This window comes from Cucurbita pepo, chromosome 7 (assembly GCF_057944985.1).
Source record: "Cucurbita pepo subsp. pepo isolate OVF chromosome 7, ASM5794498v1, whole genome shotgun sequence".
Classification (NCBI taxonomy): domain Eukaryota; kingdom Viridiplantae; phylum Streptophyta; class Magnoliopsida; order Cucurbitales; family Cucurbitaceae; genus Cucurbita; species Cucurbita pepo.
This window is the reverse complement of record NC_141804.1, coordinates 11,865,703-11,884,735: the sequence shown is the minus strand read 5'-3', so window position 1 is coordinate 11,884,735 and position 19,033 is coordinate 11,865,703. Positions and strand designations below refer to the sequence as shown.

At 36.1% G+C, this 19,033-nt stretch overlaps 4 protein-coding genes across 8 annotated transcripts; all 4 read left to right on the top strand.

Moving 5' to 3' along the window:
• The first annotated feature begins 2,369 nt into the window (after positions 1–2,369).
• On the top strand, positions 2,370–5,057 carry LOC111799248 (cytokinin dehydrogenase 3-like). Its single transcript, XM_023682721.2, has 5 exons — positions 2,370–2,997; positions 3,438–3,565; positions 3,991–4,266; positions 4,353–4,621; positions 4,715–5,057. Exons 1-5 carry the CDS (start codon positions 2,400–2,402, stop codon positions 5,004–5,006), a joined length of 1,563 nt encoding a protein of 520 aa, XP_023538489.2. The 5' UTR covers positions 2,370–2,399; the 3' UTR covers positions 5,007–5,057.
• Positions 5,058–6,446: 1,389 nt separating this feature from the next.
• LOC111798884 (uncharacterized) lies at positions 6,447–8,639 on the top strand. Its single transcript, XM_023682231.2, has 8 exons — positions 6,447–6,562; positions 6,652–6,777; positions 7,292–7,397; positions 7,471–7,485; positions 7,583–7,636; positions 7,730–7,945; positions 8,049–8,423; positions 8,504–8,639. Exons 1-8 carry the CDS (start codon positions 6,447–6,449, stop codon positions 8,591–8,593), a joined length of 1,098 nt encoding a protein of 365 aa, XP_023537999.2. The 3' UTR covers positions 8,594–8,639.
• Positions 8,640–9,704: 1,065 nt separating this feature from the next.
• LOC111799032 (nucleosome assembly protein 1;3) lies at positions 9,705–12,778 on the top strand. Of its 2 annotated transcripts, none has more exons than XM_023682415.2 (12): positions 9,705–9,906; positions 10,021–10,064; positions 10,309–10,404; positions 10,524–10,616; positions 10,693–10,780; positions 10,869–10,930; positions 11,031–11,215; positions 11,352–11,529; positions 11,614–11,657; positions 11,815–12,022; positions 12,133–12,150; positions 12,234–12,778. In XM_023682415.2, exons 1-12 carry the CDS (start codon positions 9,861–9,863, stop codon positions 12,309–12,311), a joined length of 1,140 nt encoding a protein of 379 aa, XP_023538183.2. In that variant the 5' UTR covers positions 9,705–9,860; the 3' UTR covers positions 12,312–12,778. The 2 variants fall into 2 exon arrangements, with proteins under 2 accessions (XP_023538183.2, XP_086981827.1); XM_087125701.1 differs by having other exon boundaries at positions 12,130–12,150.
• A 568-nt stretch (positions 12,779–13,346) lies between these two features.
• EMB1789 (CCCH-type zinc finger family protein) lies at positions 13,347–18,874 on the top strand. Of its 4 annotated transcripts, none has more exons than XM_087125232.1 (9): positions 13,347–13,733; positions 14,373–15,679; positions 16,036–16,101; positions 16,222–16,350; positions 16,437–16,487; positions 16,742–16,882; positions 16,982–18,163; positions 18,245–18,306; positions 18,456–18,874. In XM_087125232.1, exons 1-7 carry the CDS (start codon positions 13,553–13,555, stop codon positions 17,951–17,953), a joined length of 2,847 nt encoding a protein of 948 aa, XP_086981358.1. In that variant the 5' UTR covers positions 13,347–13,552; the 3' UTR covers positions 17,954–18,163; positions 18,245–18,306; positions 18,456–18,874. The 4 variants fall into 4 exon arrangements, with proteins under 4 accessions (XP_086981358.1, XP_086981359.1, XP_086981357.1 ...); XM_087125233.1 differs by having other exon boundaries at positions 18,245–18,311; positions 18,460–18,874; XM_087125231.1 differs by having other exon boundaries at positions 18,245–18,311.
• The last annotated feature ends 159 nt before the right edge of the window (positions 18,875–19,033 follow it).

The following is a 19,033-nucleotide window of genomic DNA, read 5'->3' as shown; positions in this document are numbered from 1 at the left end:
ACATCGCCTGGTGTCTGATTCTAATGTCATTTGTAACATCCCAAGTCCACCGATAGCATGTATTATTCTTTTTGGGCTTTCATTTTTTTACTTCCTTCAAGGTTTTTAAAACTCGTCTACTAAAACGACCTGAGATCTCACATTTTATTCCTTACTTATAATAAAATTGAGCCACTCGGGACTTCTCTCTCAACAATCCTCTGTATAAAAAAGTCAGAAAGGGATATGATTGAATTTATGCCACTTTTGTTCGGTTATGTATTTATATATATACGATGAAGGGAGGGTTGTCTGATGCAGTAAAACCCACACTCTAGGCAGCTCCCAACTTCCCCATTGCCCTCCTCTTCTCTCTCACGTGATGTTGTCTTAAGTTTCCAATATGGTAGGCCAAAACTCCAATAACTTGACTCAAAATAATTGACCTAAAACCCTATAAACAATTACAACTCACACTTTACATTATTATCTGAACCACCGTTCACCGCTCGTCTTTCCCGCTGCTTGTTGGATGAAAGTCCCACATCGGTTAATTTAGAGAATGATTATGAATTTATAGTTAAAGAATACTATCTCCATTGGTACGAGATCTTTTAGAAAATCCCAAAGCAAAACCATGAGACTTTATGCTTAAAGTGGACAATATCATACTACTGTGGAGAGTCGTGTTCATCTAACACTGCTAACTACTTTGCCACCACCGTGGCTCATCGAAATGTTTTTATAATAAAATATTGGTTGATACGATACCCAACCATATTGTAAATGATTTAAAATATTGAGCCAATAAGATGCGTTACGCACATGCATTTCAAAATCACATTATTTATAATGTATGGTTTGATGGATAGAGATGCCCAGCTCATACCTTCAAAACAAATGTACAATTTTAAATTATTATAATCAATGGAAACTTACCCATTTAACAAATCATCTTTGACCTAAACATCTCATATATTCTTATAATCTTGTCCTCTTCAAAACCCAACAAAATAATTCTTAACACGTGAAAATTTCAATTCACTTAAAAAATGTGGGACTCGAACACTATGAAAAATTTGACCAAATCTTTGTATCTCGACTATACTATAGAAAGATCACGAACGTGTTAGACAATTTTCTTTATAGATGTATAACTTTCGGGCTATCTATAAATTAAATAATATTTTTATTTCGCAGGGTTCATTGATATATGTCTTGTTTGCAACCAACCAAATCAAACCATATGCAGCATAGCTGAATTTCGAAGGACAACATAGGGCCCGTAAGGTGATAAAAAAACAAGGGCATCTTTACAAGATTGTAAGGTGTTAAAAGGAGCAAGAATTTATAGGACAACATAGTCCCGGTAAGGTTGAGGTTTGTCGTAATAATGCCAGACGTGTGACACGTTCTAGTAACGAAGTGAAATAAATAGGAAAAATTAGTATAGATTGATGTGTCGGAGGTATGTCTAGAAATGCATGAATATGAGTTGATTGAAGTATGCCTATTCTAGTTGCTATGCACCTCTCGTACATACCATAGTACTCAACATTACAAATCTTATTATATAACATTTTTCAATTACTCTTTTCATTTTCATTTAATTTAGAATTAAAAATATTTGTTGACTCATCTTAACCATTGAAAGGATCGGACGGTGGAGAGTAATCAAATAAATAAAATAAACAAAAATATATAAACGAGGGATAGTTTCTGTAGCGCGTGTATTTCATGACGTTTGTTTCCACAAAATAATTTTATTAAATTAAGAAAAAGTATCCGAAACTTCCCCTTGCAAATCTTTGAAAACCAAGACGAACTCAATGCAACGACGTCGTTTAAGTCTTCCCTCACCAACCAATCTTAACCTTATGCGAACTCTTCTTTTTTTTTTTTTTTATAAATAAAAAATAGCCCAATTTTTCTCCCCAACTTTATTTCTTCTCAATTCTTTAAAATTAATTTCCTTATTATATCTAAAATATTTGACTTCCTACTATATTAAATATTTTTAAAAATTTAAAATGTATTTACAGACACATTAAATACACTAACTTTACGAAACTAATTAAGATAAGATGACAGGTTCAAATCATCCCACCTCAAGCTACACCCGACTTTAAATTTTTTTAAAATTAATCCTTTTTTGACAATTAAAAATATTAAAACTCATGACTGATCAATGGATAGAATTGATTGAGTATTTACATCGTATTTTAAGGAAAAATTCTTAGAAACTTACGAATTTATTGATTATAATTCTACAATTATTTTTTATTAATATATATATATATATATATTTTTTTTTTGTCGTATTCTGATCCAAAATCTCTATAAATATTGGCTTAGCGAGCCACCAATTTCTTACCAACATTCACAAAACCCTTTATTCTTCTTTCCTTTGAAAAACCACCATGACGGAAAATCTCCCGGTTCATTTCATAGTCACTTTCTTCATAAACCGGTTAAAATCCAGCATAAACAAATCCAAGCCATGGATTACCTTACACCCGCAACCAAACAACCTTGTACACGATCCCGAATCTTTAACCTTAGCCTCCTCCGATTACGGGAATATGGTCAAAGAAATCCCCGCTGCGGTTCTTCAACCAACCTCCATAAACGACGTCGTTCACCTAATAAATTATTCCTACAACAACCCTATCCCATTTCCGGTAGCCGCCAGAGGACAAGGCCACTCCGTACGCGGCCAAGCCATGGCCAAAAACGGCGTCGTAATCGACATGTCGTATTTGCGGCGGAATCGGAAAACCCCTGGAATCACAATCTCCCGCCTCCGCTCTACCGGGGAGATTTACGCCGACGTCGGCGGAGAGCAGTTATGGATCGACGTGTTGAATGCGGCGTTGGCGTATGGGGTGACGCCGGTGTCGTGGACGGATTATTTGTACATCACGGTGGGGGGGACGTTATCAAACGGCGGGATAAGCGGGCAGAGTTTCCGGTACGGGCCGCAAGTGAGCAATGTGGTGGAGATGGATGTCGTCACAGGTATGGAAAACGAAACGACGTGTAATTTTGTATTTAAATATAAATATAAATAAAAATAATAATAATTTATTTGTTCATACGATATTAAAAGGACAAGTTTGGCTGTTACATAATGTGTATTAAGTACAGACATTTTTCTACATATCATTAAATGATATGAGAAAGCTGTTTATTTTGTGGGCCCTAAGTTTGAACTCTAAAAAAAATGTATTTTTCAAACTAGGTGTTTCCAGTCTATTTTGTACAAATAGACAGCTTGTCTTTTAAAAATAAATTATTATTGCATGCATGCAATTAATGATAACACGACTCTCGGTATGATATTGTCCACTTCAAGCATAAACTCTTATGGTTTTGCTTAGGACATACCCAAAAGGATTCATACCAATGAATATAGTATTCTTTGATTATAAACTCGGGATCATTTTCTAAATTTGCAGGTAAGGGGAATATGGTGACTTGCTCTGCTAAAATGAATTTTGAGCTATTCCATGCGGTCCTTGGAGGTTTGGGTCAATTTGGGATTATTGCTCGGGCAAGAATAGCTTTGGAACCAGCTCCAAAGAGGGTAATTTTTATTTATTTTCTTTTATTTATTTATTTATTTTATGGTTTTTTTTTTTTTTAAATATTTAAAAGGCTTATTCTTATAATTATGGTTTATATTTCTTTTATATATATATATATAGTAAGGTTTTATATAGTTTGTAAGGTTGATTAAAAGTAAGGAAGAATCTATGGATTATTCAATGGATGCTTCTAAACCACCCAACATATCATCGTCTTTGTTTGGGAGTGTTTCTGTCATTTCCAACCATCAAAACTGTGTCGTATCTAATAATACGAACATATTCCAAATTAATTCTCATGCATATGTTTTACTATTTCTTAATCTCATGCTTTGTCTGCTAATTATGATTATTATTACTACTATTATGTACGCACGCATGTGAAATTCGAAGATACTGATGATGACGTGGAATTCGGTCGCAGGTTAAATGGGTACGAATGCTGTACACTAATTTTTCCGCGTTTGCCAAAGACCAAGAGCGTTTGATCTCATTCAATGAAAGAAAACAAGCGAATGCGCTGGATTATTTGGAGGGTTTGGTTCTGCTGCATCATGGCTCACCGGATACTTGGCGTTCCTCGTTCTTTCCACCGTCTGATCATCCTAGGATAATCTCTTTGGCTAATCAAAACTCTATTATTTACTGCCTTGAAGTTGCTAAATATTATGATCGTCATACCCAATCTACTATAGACAAGGTATAGATTTAATATTTTTCTCGCTCCCGATGTCTAAAATAAGATAATTCTTACCTGTTTGTGTTGTTTTTTTTTTTTTTTTATAGGATCTTGAAGTATTATTCGAAGGGTTGGATTATGAGAGCGGGTTTAAGTTTGAGAAAGATGTAACGTACGTGAAATTTCTAAATAGGGTTAGAAGTGGAGAGCTGAAGCTTCAATCCCAGGGACTATGGAACGTTCCTCATCCATGGCTAAATCTCTTTGTACCGAAATCTCGTATCTTTGATTTTGATGTAGGTGTCTTCAGAGACATAGTTTTACGACGAAATATAACCAAAGGACCTGTACTCATCTACCCAATGAACTACTCCAAGTAAGCTCGTAGAATAACGTTTTCTGTACCAAACGTATATAGATCATCGATTGATCGTAATTAATATTATGAATTGGTACGATAAAAATGCAGGTGGGATAGTAGAAATTCAACGGTTATACCAGACGAAGAGGTGTTTTACACGATAGGATTTTTACATTCAAGTGGGTTTGATGATTGGAAGTCGTTTGACCGACAAAACGAAGAGATATTAGAATTTTGTGAGAACAGTGGAATTGAAATCAAACAATATCTTCCGAATTACAAGACACAAAGACAATGGATCGACCATTTTGGTTCCAAATGGACAAATTTTCGAGACATGAAAATGAAGTTCGACCCTAAATATATTCTCTCTCCCGGACAGAGAATTTTCAATGTCTGATGTTATGTTTTTCCCCTTGCAGTGTAAGAAAACAAATACTATATATATATAGGTAGGAGGCAGTAATTAGCTTTTTAACTTTTATTTTTTACCACGAAAGATGTTGAATTTAACTTAGAAAAGCTGGTAGTTTCTTGTCAAATCATTAAAGATTTTAATTTACAGTAACGTTTTGAATGTGAGTAAATATAATTATTATATTTATATACAAAGGTAATAAAATTGATTGGTAAATGTAAATAAATAAATAAATAAATAATTAAAGGAGAAAATAAGTGTACAAATTATTTAAAAAATAATAATTTTATTGAAATGCAGATTTGCCGACACACCCGAGACCCGAGAGACATATTATTTGGAATTATGCATCCATGAAATCAAACATTTTATCTTTTTTATTTTTTTTAACAATAATTTATATATTTATCAATTTATTTTTTATATTTTTAATATTTAAATAATTAATTAATAATATTTTTTTAATGGATCCTTTTTATTTTCTAATATAATTTTTTTTATTAAAAATGTAAAATCATGGACCTATTGTGGGCTCCAAGCCCTAATAGAATCAGGCTAACTGATTCGTTGGGCCTCACAACTTGGCCCAATAACTTGCGATAACTGAAGTCGTGAAGTCGTGACATCGCACAATAGTATGATATTGTCCACTTTGAGCGCAAGCTCTCATGGCTTTGCTTTGGGCTTCCCCAAAAAGGTCTCATACCAATTGAGAGAGTATTCTTTGTTTATAAACCCATGATCATTCTCTAAATTAACCGAGGTAGGACTTTCATCATCCAACACCTCCCCTTAATTGAGGCTCGACTCCTTTGGAGTCTTAGTCATTTTTTACTGCCTTCGAGGAGGCTTGACTCCTTTTCTTTTGGAGTCATTTGTTCGACAGTTGAGGATTTACCAATCTATTGGCACGGCAAAGTTTAGGGCATGACTCTGATACCATATTAGACGAACACGACTCTCCACAGTGGTATGCTCGGGGCCTACTTCCACTCGACTAAATATACTAACGGTAAAAATATTAAAAAAAAAAAAAAAAAAAAAACTTTAAGGGTATTAATGAAACTTTCGAAAACTCAATGTATTCTTTTCACAATTTTGAAAGCTCGAGATTATTTTCGAAACAAAGTATTCACAGTTCAAGAATATTATTGAAAATTTGAAAATTTAGGGTTTAGGGTTTAGGGTTTACGGAGAGAGTGAGAACAGGAAGAATGGTAAGACCCTCGAATTCAAATCCTCGCCAATGTTGACTTTGACCATCTCGACCATTTTCTTTTATAATTTATTAAATAAATATATATACATTTTTTACTTTTCTGTCCCTAAAGGCTTATTGTCAAATTTGAAGTTGATATTAATTGGAAAACCCTTTCCCTTTTCCTCCACCTTCCAACCCTTTTCTTCTCCTTTCTGTGTATTATGGATACTGTATTTTCTCTGGACGAGGCACCCAGAGCCACCTTCCTTCGAGCCATTATGCAATCTTTTCACCCCACTTACATTTGCCTCTGGTCTTATTTACCTCATCCTTCTCAGTAATTATTCACTTACCCTTCATACTCTCAGTAAAAAACACGATTTTCTTTTGATTTTTTGGATTAATTTCTGAATTTTTTTTTTATAGCTGTTTGTTGAATCTTGATGGGTTGTTCCGAGAGGAGGATGCGAACCAACCCAGCAGCTCCTTGGGCAGCTTTGAACGGAGGCTTTTTGATGAGTACAAGCAATTGGTATTCAACGTAGAAAACAAGTAAGAAAGCCTCTTCTTTTGTTCTTCTCGTAATGGATGTTAGACGAACACGACTCTCCACAATGATATGATATTGTCCACTTTGAATATAAGCTCTCGTGGCTTTGCTTTGGGCTTCCTCAAAAGGTCTCACTCCAATGGAGATAGTATTATTTGATTATAAACCCACGATCATTCCCTAAATTAGCCGAACTTTCATCCAACATTTCCCATTGTGGACGCATAGTCAAAAAATGACTAAGACTCCAAAAGAAAAAGGAGTCAGAGCCTTGATTAAGGGGAGGCGTTGAATGATGAAAGTCCCACGTCGGCTAATTTAGGGAATGATCATGAGTTTATATTCAAGGAATATTCTCTTCATTGGTACGAGGCTTTTTGAGAAAACCCAATGTAAAGTCACGAGAGCTTATGCTCAAAGTGGACAATATCATACCATTGTGGAGAGTCGTGTTCGTCTAACAGTGGAACACTTTGTTTTGTTATTCGTTGATGTGAATGTAATTATTATGAACAGCCTTGTTCCTGGCCATGCTTTCAACAACAGCATTTCCTTTTTAGAGCTTCACCAATCTTTGCTTCACACCCATTCTTCTTCTCAAATTCAATCCCATTTTTATGCTGTAAGTGTATTTCTTTTCATGTTCGAGAAAATTAAGGATATAAATTTATGTTCTTTCTTCCTCTTGTTCGCAGGCAGCTGGGATCAAGGTACGTTGGGACGAACTTTCTGCTAAGAATCAAAACTCTTCACAATGATATGATATTGACTTGAGCTGTTTTCTTGTTGATTAATTATTAACATCAGAGTGTAGTTTTCATGGGCTGCAGCAATGGAGAAATCGAACTTGGATTCTCCGACGTAATTCAACCGGCTTATACTTTTAAATTTGTAACAATTTAATTTTTATGGTGAAAATATATTTTATTATTATAATATTTGAATAATTTTCAGGTTAATATGGTAGAGAAGATGAGAGCAACAAGTCCATTTCCCTCAATGACTGTTCTTAAAAACCCTCATCCTCCCATTTCGTCGTCGTCCACGAACTCCCTTCGTCGTCGACCCGGGTCAGCTCAATTGCTGCACATGATAGCGGAGCGGAGAAGAAGAGAAAAGCTTAATGGAAGCTTCCAAGCTTTGAGATCCCTTCTTCCCCCCGGAACTAAGGTTAAATATAATCAATTTTGCATGCATATTTATTATTATTATTATTATTATTATTATTATTATTATTATTATTATTATTATGTTAATGAATTTACGTACGTAGAAAGATAAATTATCGGTACTAGCAACCACAAGAGAATACTTAACCAAATTGAGAGAGCAAGTTTCAGAGCTCAGCCATAAAAACCAGAAGCTTCTAGAAGCTCAGTCTCAAGGGGAAGAAACTGCCAACTCATTCCTTAACGAACGCTTCACCGTTAGGGTTTCCCACGCGCCGCCGTCTATTAATGGAACGGAAATTATAGACTTGGAAATTACGGTTAGAGGCCAAGGATCGTTAATGCCGGATATTGTAATTCGCGTGTTGGAATTCTTGAAGAATGTTGTGAATGTGGGGGTAATTTTGTCATTTCACGGCATCGAACAGATTTCTCCTTCTTCTCTTGTTAGCCGCCTCCGCTTCAGATTCAGCCTTCAGGTCTGCTTCCTCTCTCTCGTTTTTAGGGTTTTGTTTAAATTATTTTTATTTATTTATTTATTTATTTTGTCTGTGAATAGGATGGCGAATGGGACGAGTTGGGTTTCCTGGAAGCAGTGAGAAGAATTGTGTCTGACTTGGCGCCCACGTACAACGAAAAACAACCATAACAGACCAATAATATTTTGCCACGTGTAAACGCTATTTTGCTCGATCTTCAACCTTGACCGTCAATTTTGCTGTGACCACATATTTTATCCATTATACTACACGTTTCAAACCTTGGAATTTATTATTCATTTCAAAATCATTAATTATTATTTATCCGATTATTCTTTTAATTATTTTTAAATTTGAAACTTCTTTAGATGAAAACAATTATCTATGACTGTTTGTGTCTCTAGCACGACCACTTGATGAAATAGGGAGGGAAGTGGGACAAATGGCCGAGACTACTGGAAGTATTCCTCTTTGGATAATAGGTATTGTAACTGGTATTCCTGTGATCGGTTTAGTCGGTATTTTCTTTTATGGTTCATATTCTGGATTAGGTTCATCTCTGTAATAATCGGATGAACTGAGTTGTAGACATGAAAGCGTAAGAACTCAACAGGATCCCCTCGAATCAGAAAAAAGAGATGTAAGTCCCGTTGAGCTCTTACTAATTAGAATAAACTCTTCACACTACTATGATATTGTTCGCATAAGCTCTCATGTTTAATATTAGTTGATTATAAATCCAGGATCATTTCTTAATTTAGTCTGAGAGTTTTATCCAAGAACTTCAAAAGTTAAATTAATTTTTCTCGTATTATAAGTTTATGAAATTCACGGTAATATAAACAAATAAATTGACGTATATTTTTAGTCTTTTCGGGTCCTCATAAAAAATATTTTAATCCCTTTTTGACTTTTTTTTTTAAAAATTTATTATTTTTAAAGAATTAGTAAAAAAAACAATGTTTCTCCAAATCCTTTCCTAATTCAAATACAATTCATCTTCGTGAATTGGTGGGTCCCAACCAACTCCTTTAGAAGCAACCAGGAATTGGAAATTGGTATTTGAATTCCATGATTGTATATAAGGACACGTGGGTCACAGCTATTGGTACATCAGATGGGCTTGACACCGAGAATGGGCCGGACCTGTTAATTTGGGCTTGTACTGGAAAATATATGGGCCGAATTGTAAAAGCCCACCTTAGGTGATTTAATTTTGAATGGTTGAAATTGTATTTTGGTTGGGCGTTCCATATAAAAGGAAATAAATGGAAGGAGTGCTAGGTCTCGAACAAGTGTGCGAGGGTATTTAGAAGGTCGGGCACGTTGAGGCGGCCCCTTTCACTTCTTTTTCCTCTCTCCCTTGTATTCAATCTAGGGTTTTAGACTACCAACTTCCCCCCTCCCTTCGCTCACAATCTCTTTGCTGCATCCTCAATGAGCAACAACAAGGATAACTTCAACGTCTCCGATCTCGGTTCTGGTAATCTTATTTCTCCTCTTCCTCCTTTTCGATTTACTATCTCTGTTTGTCATCATATCCATTTCTCCTTTTTCACATACTGATTTTGAGGGTTTTTGGTTTTTAATTCTGCAGCTCTCAATGAGGAGGATCGAGCAGGCCTCGTCAATGCTCTCAAGGTACTAAAATTGTTTTTTCTATTCTTTTTTGGTCAAACTATAGTGGGCGATGATATTAGAATCAGGAATATTCTCTTATGTTCTTTTTGCAGTGTTTATTTTGAATAGAGTGTAAAGTTTTGAATAATACTGTGTTTGATTTCTCTACCGCATTTTAATGGTGCTATAGCAATGTTTAGATGGAATTTTAAGGGGTTTGGGTTTAGCGGTGGTTGATTTTACTTCGGGTTTTGATGGTTTGCAGAATAAGATTCAGAGCCTCGCTGGACAGCACTCTGATATCCTCGAGAACTTGTCTCCTGTTGTTCGTAAGCGCGTCGAGGATCTAAGGGAGATCCAGGCAAGTATAATTTATCTGGTTCTTTAATTATAAGGACTTTTTGGTTTCTTGCTTCTGCTCTTTTTTTGTAATTGCTTCATATCGCCTTGGAATAATTTACATGTCATCCCGTTCAACAGAGCCAACATGACGAATTAGAGGCTAAATTTTTTGAGGAAAGGTTGGCGCTCGAGGCCAAATACCAGAAATTGTATCAGCCACTATACTCTCAGGTGTGAATTTTGTCTACTAGAGGTTGTATTAGTACGTATTTTGTTTAGTTGTTGATTAGTTCTTATTTCTCTGCAGCGATACGATATTGTAAATGGTGTTGTTGAAGCTGAAGGAGCTGGAAAGGAATCTGCTGCTGGACAAGAAGAGGACAAAGATGCAGCAGGTAATTCAATTCTAAACCTTCATTTGATACATTGTTTTTATCTGTTTTATTTAAACCACCTATATTTAAGCTCCCAATTTCTTTGCAGAGAAAGGAGTGCCCGACTTTTGGCTTAATGCAATGAAGAACAATGAAGTATTAGCTGAGGAGGTTTGTGCTTTCTGTTCTTTATTGTTTTCCTGTGTTTGTAGAATCATCTAACCAACTAGTTGTGACTCTATCTACCTGAATTTTGCTATTTTTATTTTAGGTTACCGAGCGTGATGAAGGAGCTCTCAAATATTTGAAAGATATCAAGTGGTGTAGAATAGACAATCCCAAAGGATTCAAGCTTGAGTTCTTTTTCGACACCAATCCCTTCTTTAAAAATTCTGTCTTGACAAAGACATATCACATGATTGACGAAGATGAGCCAATTCTTGAGAAAGCAATTGGGTAATTTCTTTTTGCGTCATCAGTATTTTGTATCCTAATCAAAAAACTGATTTCTTTTGCTGTATAGCGAACGATGGAATTATATGATTCTCATCTTCTTTGTATTTGAACTGAATATGATTATCTCTGTTGGCAGAACGGAGATTGAATGGTATCCAGGAAAATGTCTGACCCAGAAGCTACTGAAGAAGAAGCCTAAGAAGGGATCCAAGAATGCCAAGCCAATCACAAAGACTGAAAATTGTGAAAGTTTCTTCAACTTTTTCAGTCCACCTCAAGTGCCTGATGACGATGAAGATATTGATGAGGACACTGTATGTTTAATATCAATTCGTTGTAAAAATCAATAAAATGCTCATCTATTTCTCTGCTCTTAATTTTAGTACCTCTTTTGTCAGGCTGAGGAGCTTCAAAATCAAATGGAGCAAGATTATGATATCGGGTGAGTTATATGTCAATTTTCAATGTGCTATGTGTTTACCCATCTATATTTTCTGTAATAAAGCTGTCTCAAATATGAGACTTAGTTGTTATTTGAATGGATGTGAAGAGTTTTGAACGTATTTTGATACCTTTATATTCATTTATTCTCTGCCTAGGTCAACCATTCGAGACAAGATTATCCCGCATGCTGTCTCATGGTTTACAGGGGAAGCTATTCAAGATGAGGAATTTGAAGACATGGATAATGAGGATGACGACGACGAGGACAATGATGATGATGATGAGGATGAGGATGAGGACGACGAGGATGAAGATGATGATGACGAAGATGAGGACGAAGATGAAGGAAAATCCAGGAAAAAGGTATGCCACTTCTTTTAGTTCATTTTCTTGTATACCCTTTTGTTTTCGGAGTTGGAATTGACAAAATTGTAACACTTATGATTGTATTCTTCGTGTTGTCGTGTCAGCAGTTGTCAGCTGGGAACAAGGTACTTCCATTCCTTTCCTTGAACAAAGTTGTGTTTGAATGTGCCTTTCTTTATCTCACATATTGTTTGTTTGGAATCTCCAGAAGGGTGGAAGAGGAGGAGCAGCGGCAGCTGGGGATGGTCCGCAGGGGGAGAGGCCTCCAGAATGCAAGCAGCAGTAGGAATGAAATCGATAACGAGTCGGCGAGACTGTCTGTGTGTTATGAGAGTCCGCTGTACAAGTAATTTTTGGGTGCAAAAGAGAGCGAGAATGGGCGCCGGGGAGGAGGGAGGAGGGGGAGGGTATGGGGGGATTGGGTTGCAGTTTTTATATGGTTCTTTATTGTCTATGATGATTTAATACTTTGGTAGCACTGAAAGGGGATTTAGGAGGAGAGTCCATTCCCTTTCCTTCTTCTTTTTCTTTTTTATTATTAAAAAAAAAAAAAAAAAAAAAAAAAAAAAAAAAAAAAAAACCAATTTCTGGCTTGTGAAGGGTTTGGGGTTTATTTTTTTCTTGCTCTTCCGCGTCTGTCTGTTGGGGGGAAGTTGGGATTAGTTTTTATGTGAAGTGATATTTATTGAACCTGTTTTTACTCTATAAGATGTTGCCTTTTCTTTATATATTCCATATCTATCTTTTATTTTAGCCTTTTTCTTTGCCTTCTCTGTGATCATAATTTTAGTTTCAATTTATAAATGGTATCATAAATGATGTTTGTAAGTGAACACTACTCTCTACAATGGTATGATATTGTTCACTCTGAGTACAAGTTTTCATACCAATGGAGATAGTATTCTTTGATTATAAACCCTTAATCATTCCTTAAATTTGCCGATGTTCCTTAAATTAGCTGATGTTGGATAAAGTGGGACTTTTATCCAAAATTGTACCTGCCTTGTATTCGCCTTTTTCACGTGTTTTCATCTCTCAACTCAACTATATATATATATATATATATTTTTTTTTTTTTTTATAAAACATAATAAAATTAAATAATTGAGAGATAAATCTAAATTTTGGATTTTAATTTGAGATTTTATAAAAAACAAGAAATTTGAAACAAACAAACAAATAAATAAGACTTAACTAAGCCCACTCATTTTCATGGGCCGGGTTGAGCCCATATTAAAGGGAATGTAAACGAGAAAGGAGCGAGGCTGGAGGTCTAGTGGAGCGAAAACCGCCTTATAAATTTGCAACCCTCTGCTCCAAGTATATTATTACTCTGTAGCCCGCTTTCCTTGTTTATTCAATTCACCTCTCCGCCATTTTTAATTCCACCAGGTTTAATGGCGGCCTCTCCTCATCACCACCAGGTTTCTTTCACTTGCACTTCGCTGAACTTCTCAGTTTCCTTGTAGAATCGAGGTTTATATACTATACGAATCCGTTAGTTGGAAGTGGTAGGTCTGAGTATTCATGGAGGACGCTCGTATTGAAGACCCGAAGTTAGTCGAATCAAAATTAATGTTCCCGCCTCACCGTCGATCACATCTAAAGAGCGACACTTATCGGACTCTGGTCCGAATCCTTTCGCCCTTCTGCGGCAGCGACGATGTCTCTTTGGCAACGGAATTTGATCCACAACAACTGAGACATGGTATCATCGAAAATCTCTTTCAATTTATTCGGTTAGTTTTTGTGGACACATGTAAGTGAGGACTAAATCCAATTGAAACAACATCGTATCGTGGAAGTTTCAAGAGCAAAAATTGTCATTATAACTTGATCAAACGCACGTTTTCTTTCTAATTGTTTTCATGGATTAACTATAATGGTCCTAGTGCTAGTTTCCAAATGGTTAGGTTTTGAGTTTTAAGTTCATGCCTTACTTCAAAACCCAATACTTTAAAATCTTGTTGTCTCTTCAGGGTTGAACATAGGATGAAGGTCTAACATTGTGTTATTTATTTATATATATTAAAAAATTGAGTGACTGTGATGGCAACTGTGTCGTTTCCGCGGTCTTTAACTTTGTAGCATCATTTTTTACACCTGGCCTTCAAGCATGAAAACTGGTATGAAATTGTTTAAGAAATGGGTTTTAAAATTTGATACAGGAATAGAATAACTATCCAGCTTGAAATGCCAATAAAATCTGTCCAGCTCGAAATCTCATTTATTTGAAATGCCAATAAAATCTATCCACCTTGAAATGTTGATTGCATCGTGTTTTTTTATTTTATTTTATTTTTTGAAAAACTTTTTTGTGACTTTCATTATTCTGTCTGTCGAGCAGCTTATACCAGCCACTTAAAGCAATCAACTGTAGAATCATCAGGCCAGCAGGTCGATGAAGATTTTGTAAGACCAGAAATTGGAGATTCAGCTATTGAAAAGGTGACAGTGGTTGAAGATGGCATGGGGATGGATAGTCTTGAAGAGGGATGTTTTCATGAATCTGAAGCGAAGATGAATGTAATAAAAGATATGTCAATAGTGGAAGGAAGTGACAATGCGGGTGCTGAAAGGGAACTTCAGGGGGCTAGTTCTCAAGAGAACCATTGTGTTCACGAGGAAAGTCATAGAGACGAGTTAGAGGCAGCAAATATGGTGGAAGGAAATAAGGTGCTTATTGATGACAACAGTAGTAATAAGACGAGGTCTTCGGATCAGACCAATTGTGGAAATGATCAAATATCACCTAAAAAGTTCCAGGAAGAAATTGTTGAACATCAACAAGTTATGGCTGAACAAGATGCCGTGAACAAAGTCCAGAATCTTTCTATGACGATATTCTCGTCACAAGGCGACAACATTGGGGAGGCTTCTAAACATAAGGACAATCAAGAAAACATACTTCCGATTGTAGATAAGGGCATGTACCAATTGACTGAAACACAACCAAAAGAATCAAAACCTGAGGGCATAGTTTGCGAGCCTTGTTTAGAGATGGAGAAATCTCATGTTTCTAGTTTTGAGGTCATGGAGTTAGAAGATGGTGAACAATGTAGTGAAAAGGTTTGTGGGGTAGATCTCTCATGTTTGGATAAAGAGATGCCTTTCTGGGCTAATGAATTGAGTAAGAATAGTGAAGATTGGGCTGTTTCAATGGAGGTTGACTCCTCCGAAGTAGGGCACAAAATAGTGTCTGAAGATATACAAATGGAGAAATGTTTGATTGAAAATGAAGACATTGAGGAGGGTGAAATTTGTGGTGACTCGACACATGAAATCTCAGAAGATCCAGCTGTATTAGATGAGAAGCATTCCTCGATTCAAGCTAATGGAGAAGCAAAGAAGCCGGATTCCTTATTCTCCGACATAGTCGAGAATGCAACTCATGAGAATAAAGAAGAATCCAAACAAAAGAAGAGTAACTTGGATGCTTGTAAACATGGTAGTATGGATTCTGTAAAAATGGTGACAACTATAATAGAAGAGCAAAATGATTTTATGTTAGAGGAAGCAGGATATACAGTAAAGGATAGTAGACACAATAGGGATGCAGATTCTTTTACTGCACGCATTAGTAATCAAGTCACTCGTGGCCAAGTTCCAAGTGAATGTGCCACTGGACGGAAAGAAATTGTATCGACGGAAAAGGTATTGTTATATGATTATTTCAAGTTAACTTTGATTCATTAACTTCTACGTTCTTTCTGATAGTATCGTGTTCACAATGTTCCAATAAATTAATTACTGATGACATTATCTAATCCATAGGACTTATAGTATCAACAATTTAAGAGGGAAATTTTTGTCATAACTATCTGGTTTGAGCATTGGAACATGCATGTGGTAGTACTTCTTGCAGTTTCACGAATCACAAGTTCTTATTGGATGGAAAATATTGGCTACAGTCGTTCTGTACCACCGTGTATGATGTGGATTTGGTTAATTGTGATGAAGAATAAAAAAAGTTACTCGACTTTTTTGGACTAAAAAAGTTCTATTGGCAGGAAACTGGATCTTGCAATAAGAAAAAACGTGGTTCATGTACTGAAGGGAGAAAAGAAAGGAAGAAGGTATTACCACTTCTTTCACGTCTCTATTGTTTTAAAAGTGTGATATATGCTTGAGTTATCTAATGTGTGTTCATATTAGTATTTTTCTTTCTAACTCGCCATGACAATTACATTCTCAAGATTCAGAAAAGAAAGAAGCGGGCTGAGAAGAACAGAAAACTTGGTGTCAAAAGGTTGAAGCTACTTCCAGTAACAGTGCCTAAACCTGTGGTATACTGTCGTCATTATATCAAGGGGAGGTGTCATGAGGTTGTATACTTAATTCTGTAATTTATTTATTTATAAGTGGTAAATTTGTGGGCATACTTAAATTACCATTTGCTTTTGTTTTGCAGGGTGACAAGTGTAAATTTTCTCACGATACAACTCCTGCGACAAAATCCATAGTACGTTACTGGTTCTTCACTAATGTTTGTCGCTTTAGTTCATCTAATCAATTCTTTCACAAAGTGATTTTGCCTAATGTTGGAATGGTTTAGTTTTACTGCCAATTTGGCTTTCAGCTTGCTCGTTATGTAATTATAACTTTGTCCATTTCCGAATTATAAATATACGGTGCTTTAGTTTTAAAAAATGGTCTCTATATATATACACAAGCGCATTCCTTTCTCTGTATTAATTAATCGTATCGATCTTGCAGCCATGTAGTTATTTCGCTCGTCATTCATGTATGAAAGGTGATGACTGTCCATTTGATCATCAGCTGTTCAAGTATCCTTGTAGCAATTTTGTTTCAAAAGGTTCATGCCCTAGAGGTGATACTTGTATGTTTTCACACAAGGTATACATTTTTGCATTCTGAATTGCAATTCCCTTTGATTTTCAGTTTTATTAGTCTATGTGCACTATGGCCTCTTAATACTTCAATAATTTGTTGCAGATTTTGCCACAAGAACAGTCTAATATGCAAAATTTGAAAACCCAATCGAAACCACCAGTAATACCGGATAGTTTGGATTCTCAAAGGAAATCAAATATCAGTGGTGGCACTAAACAAAAGCCTGTTACTGTTACTGTACCCAGCTACGCTGGAGCTTCTTGCAATAGAACTCCACAGGGAGAATCTTTGCTGAAAAAAACAACGGGATCACTGCCTACTGGAATCAGTTTTCTCTCTTTTGGGAAGTCACCTGACCATTCTTCGCAGGTAAAGAACGATGATGTGGAACGTAGGAATTCGTTAACCCAAAGTGGGTTGTGTTCGGTCGAAAATTCTAGCGCAATCTCGAGGAAGATTCAGCCACAAAGAGCACCAGAGGGGATAAGTATTCTGTCGTTTGGTAGAACTTCACTCAAGTCTAACAGTGAGAACTTAGCTACACCTTCAAGCTACAATGCTGCCACTATTACATCCGGTAATCAGACTCCATCTGCTTCGAAAACTGGTCACGATCCCAGTGAACTGGCGAGGAAAGTACAAACGACAACGTCCAAACCGACAAACTTCTTTTCTCCGGTAGGAAATTGTACTTCCAACTCGAAAGTGAGTTCTGATTTATCTGTACCGATGAAGGAAAGCATGTATGTTAAGCCTGAAGGCTTAAGTACAATATTCTCGAGGCTTCCAGGTACTTCGATGACAACAGGTCAATATTCTGATAGCTCAGCTTCTAGTATGAATAATAAAGGAACTCCAAACTCCGCTGAGAAGGCTCTACTGTCAACATTGGCATTTGCTGCAAAATATGAGTCGATGAATAAGGGTAAATCAAGTGCCTCTGCTGGAAGTAACGATGGTAACAAGGAAGATAGGAATGAGAATATTAGTGGAAGTCTGAGGAGTGATCAAGCCAAAGCTTCAAAACTTTTGGATTTCTTATTAGGCGTTGGATCTAAATCTAATCTGAAATGAGAGTGGTTGTAGATTGCTGCTACTAACCCAGCTGAGCACTTGGAAAATGGGATCAATCAGCTAAATCAGGGATAAAAGAGAATCCACTCTGTCGCCTTGCTTTCTTTCTCGGTGTCGCCTTCATGGTTACGAAATCTGATTAATACCGAATCGGGTATGAACATGCTGGGACTGAGGAAGACATAATGGGACTGAAAGCGTCATGATAAGGTCGATGAGTTTATAAATTGTTTTACTTAATTTTACCTATTTTGAAGTTGGGGTCTCCTTAGATCTTCTTGCGTTCTTCAGGAAGGAATTGTGATCCAATTGAAGAACGATGCTTGATTCTTGAATCCAGCCTAAAGAACTTGGTTAGGTTAGTCCTTTGAATTTAAACTATCTTATAGTCTATAGAGATCAAAATAGTATTTAAATTGAATTTTATTTATATATTCGAATTTTGAAGTACATACGTGTGGTCCTTGAGGATAAATGGTATCTTTTCCCCACCGGCAGGCAGGCAGGAGGACAGGAGACGGCCATCTCAAGGCACAGCACGACCTACCGCGGCTATTTGAACCTATGCCAAAGGTTTAGAAGACCTCTGTCCTACCATTAGTCAATGGACGCTTTTGGAAGTTTCCAGAAGGAATAAGTTGATTAGCCCCTCTCCATCGGTGAGCTATTCTTCTGTACTCTTAAATTCATTTAAGAAAATTAAATTTATCTATTTGTTTGGGAATATATATATATATATATATCTATATATATATATATATATAAATATGACATTAATTTTAGGAATAAGATATATATATGCCCTCTCGTCACCATGATGACTGCTGGGGGGTTTGTTTTGGGATGCACATAGGAAATGATTACAGCGGTCGAAGAAGAAATGAAGACCGATAAATTAAATAATTTTTTAATTTTTTAATTTTTTAATTAAAAAAAAAAAAAAAAAAACTATGCGGAATGGTGTTTCATAGAAACACGCTTATATTTTGCGTGAGGATTACGCGCCAATCTGGTAAATGAGGTCGCCTTTTACCCGCCGACTATCTATATATGCCAAGTCACGCGTTTTCACGCCCACGT

Coding starts and splice junctions, on each gene's coding strand:
- LOC111798884 (XM_023682231.2), top strand. CDS start 6,447: ATGGATACTGTATTTTCTCTGGACGAGGCACCCAGAGCCACCTTCCTT. Junction 6,563..6,651: donor TATTTACCTCATCCTTCTCA/GTAATTATTCAC, acceptor TTTTTTTTATAG/CTGTTTGTTGAATCTTGATG. Junction 7,637..7,729: donor TCGAACTTGGATTCTCCGAC/GTAATTCAACCG, acceptor AATAATTTTCAG/GTTAATATGGTAGAGAAGAT.
- LOC111799248 (XM_023682721.2), top strand. CDS start 2,400: ATGACGGAAAATCTCCCGGTTCATTTCATAGTCACTTTCTTCATAAAC. Junction 3,566..3,990: donor TGGAACCAGCTCCAAAGAGG/GTAATTTTTATT, acceptor ATTCGGTCGCAG/GTTAAATGGGTACGAATGCT. Junction 4,267..4,352: donor CCCAATCTACTATAGACAAG/GTATAGATTTAA, acceptor TTTTTTTTATAG/GATCTTGAAGTATTATTCGA.
- EMB1789 (XM_087125232.1), top strand. CDS start 13,553: ATGGAGGACGCTCGTATTGAAGACCCGAAGTTAGTCGAATCAAAATTA. Junction 15,680..16,035: donor AAATTGTATCGACGGAAAAG/GTATTGTTATAT, acceptor TTCTATTGGCAG/GAAACTGGATCTTGCAATAA. Junction 16,351..16,436: donor TCAAGGGGAGGTGTCATGAG/GTTGTATACTTA, acceptor TTTGTTTTGCAG/GGTGACAAGTGTAAATTTTC.
- LOC111799032 (XM_087125701.1), top strand. CDS start 9,861: ATGAGCAACAACAAGGATAACTTCAACGTCTCCGATCTCGGTTCTG. Junction 10,781..10,868: donor AGAGGACAAAGATGCAGCAG/GTAATTCAATTC, acceptor ATTTCTTTGCAG/AGAAAGGAGTGCCCGACTTT. Junction 12,023..12,129: donor AAGGAAAATCCAGGAAAAAG/GTATGCCACTTC, acceptor TTGTCGTGTCAG/CAGTTGTCAGCTGGGAACAA.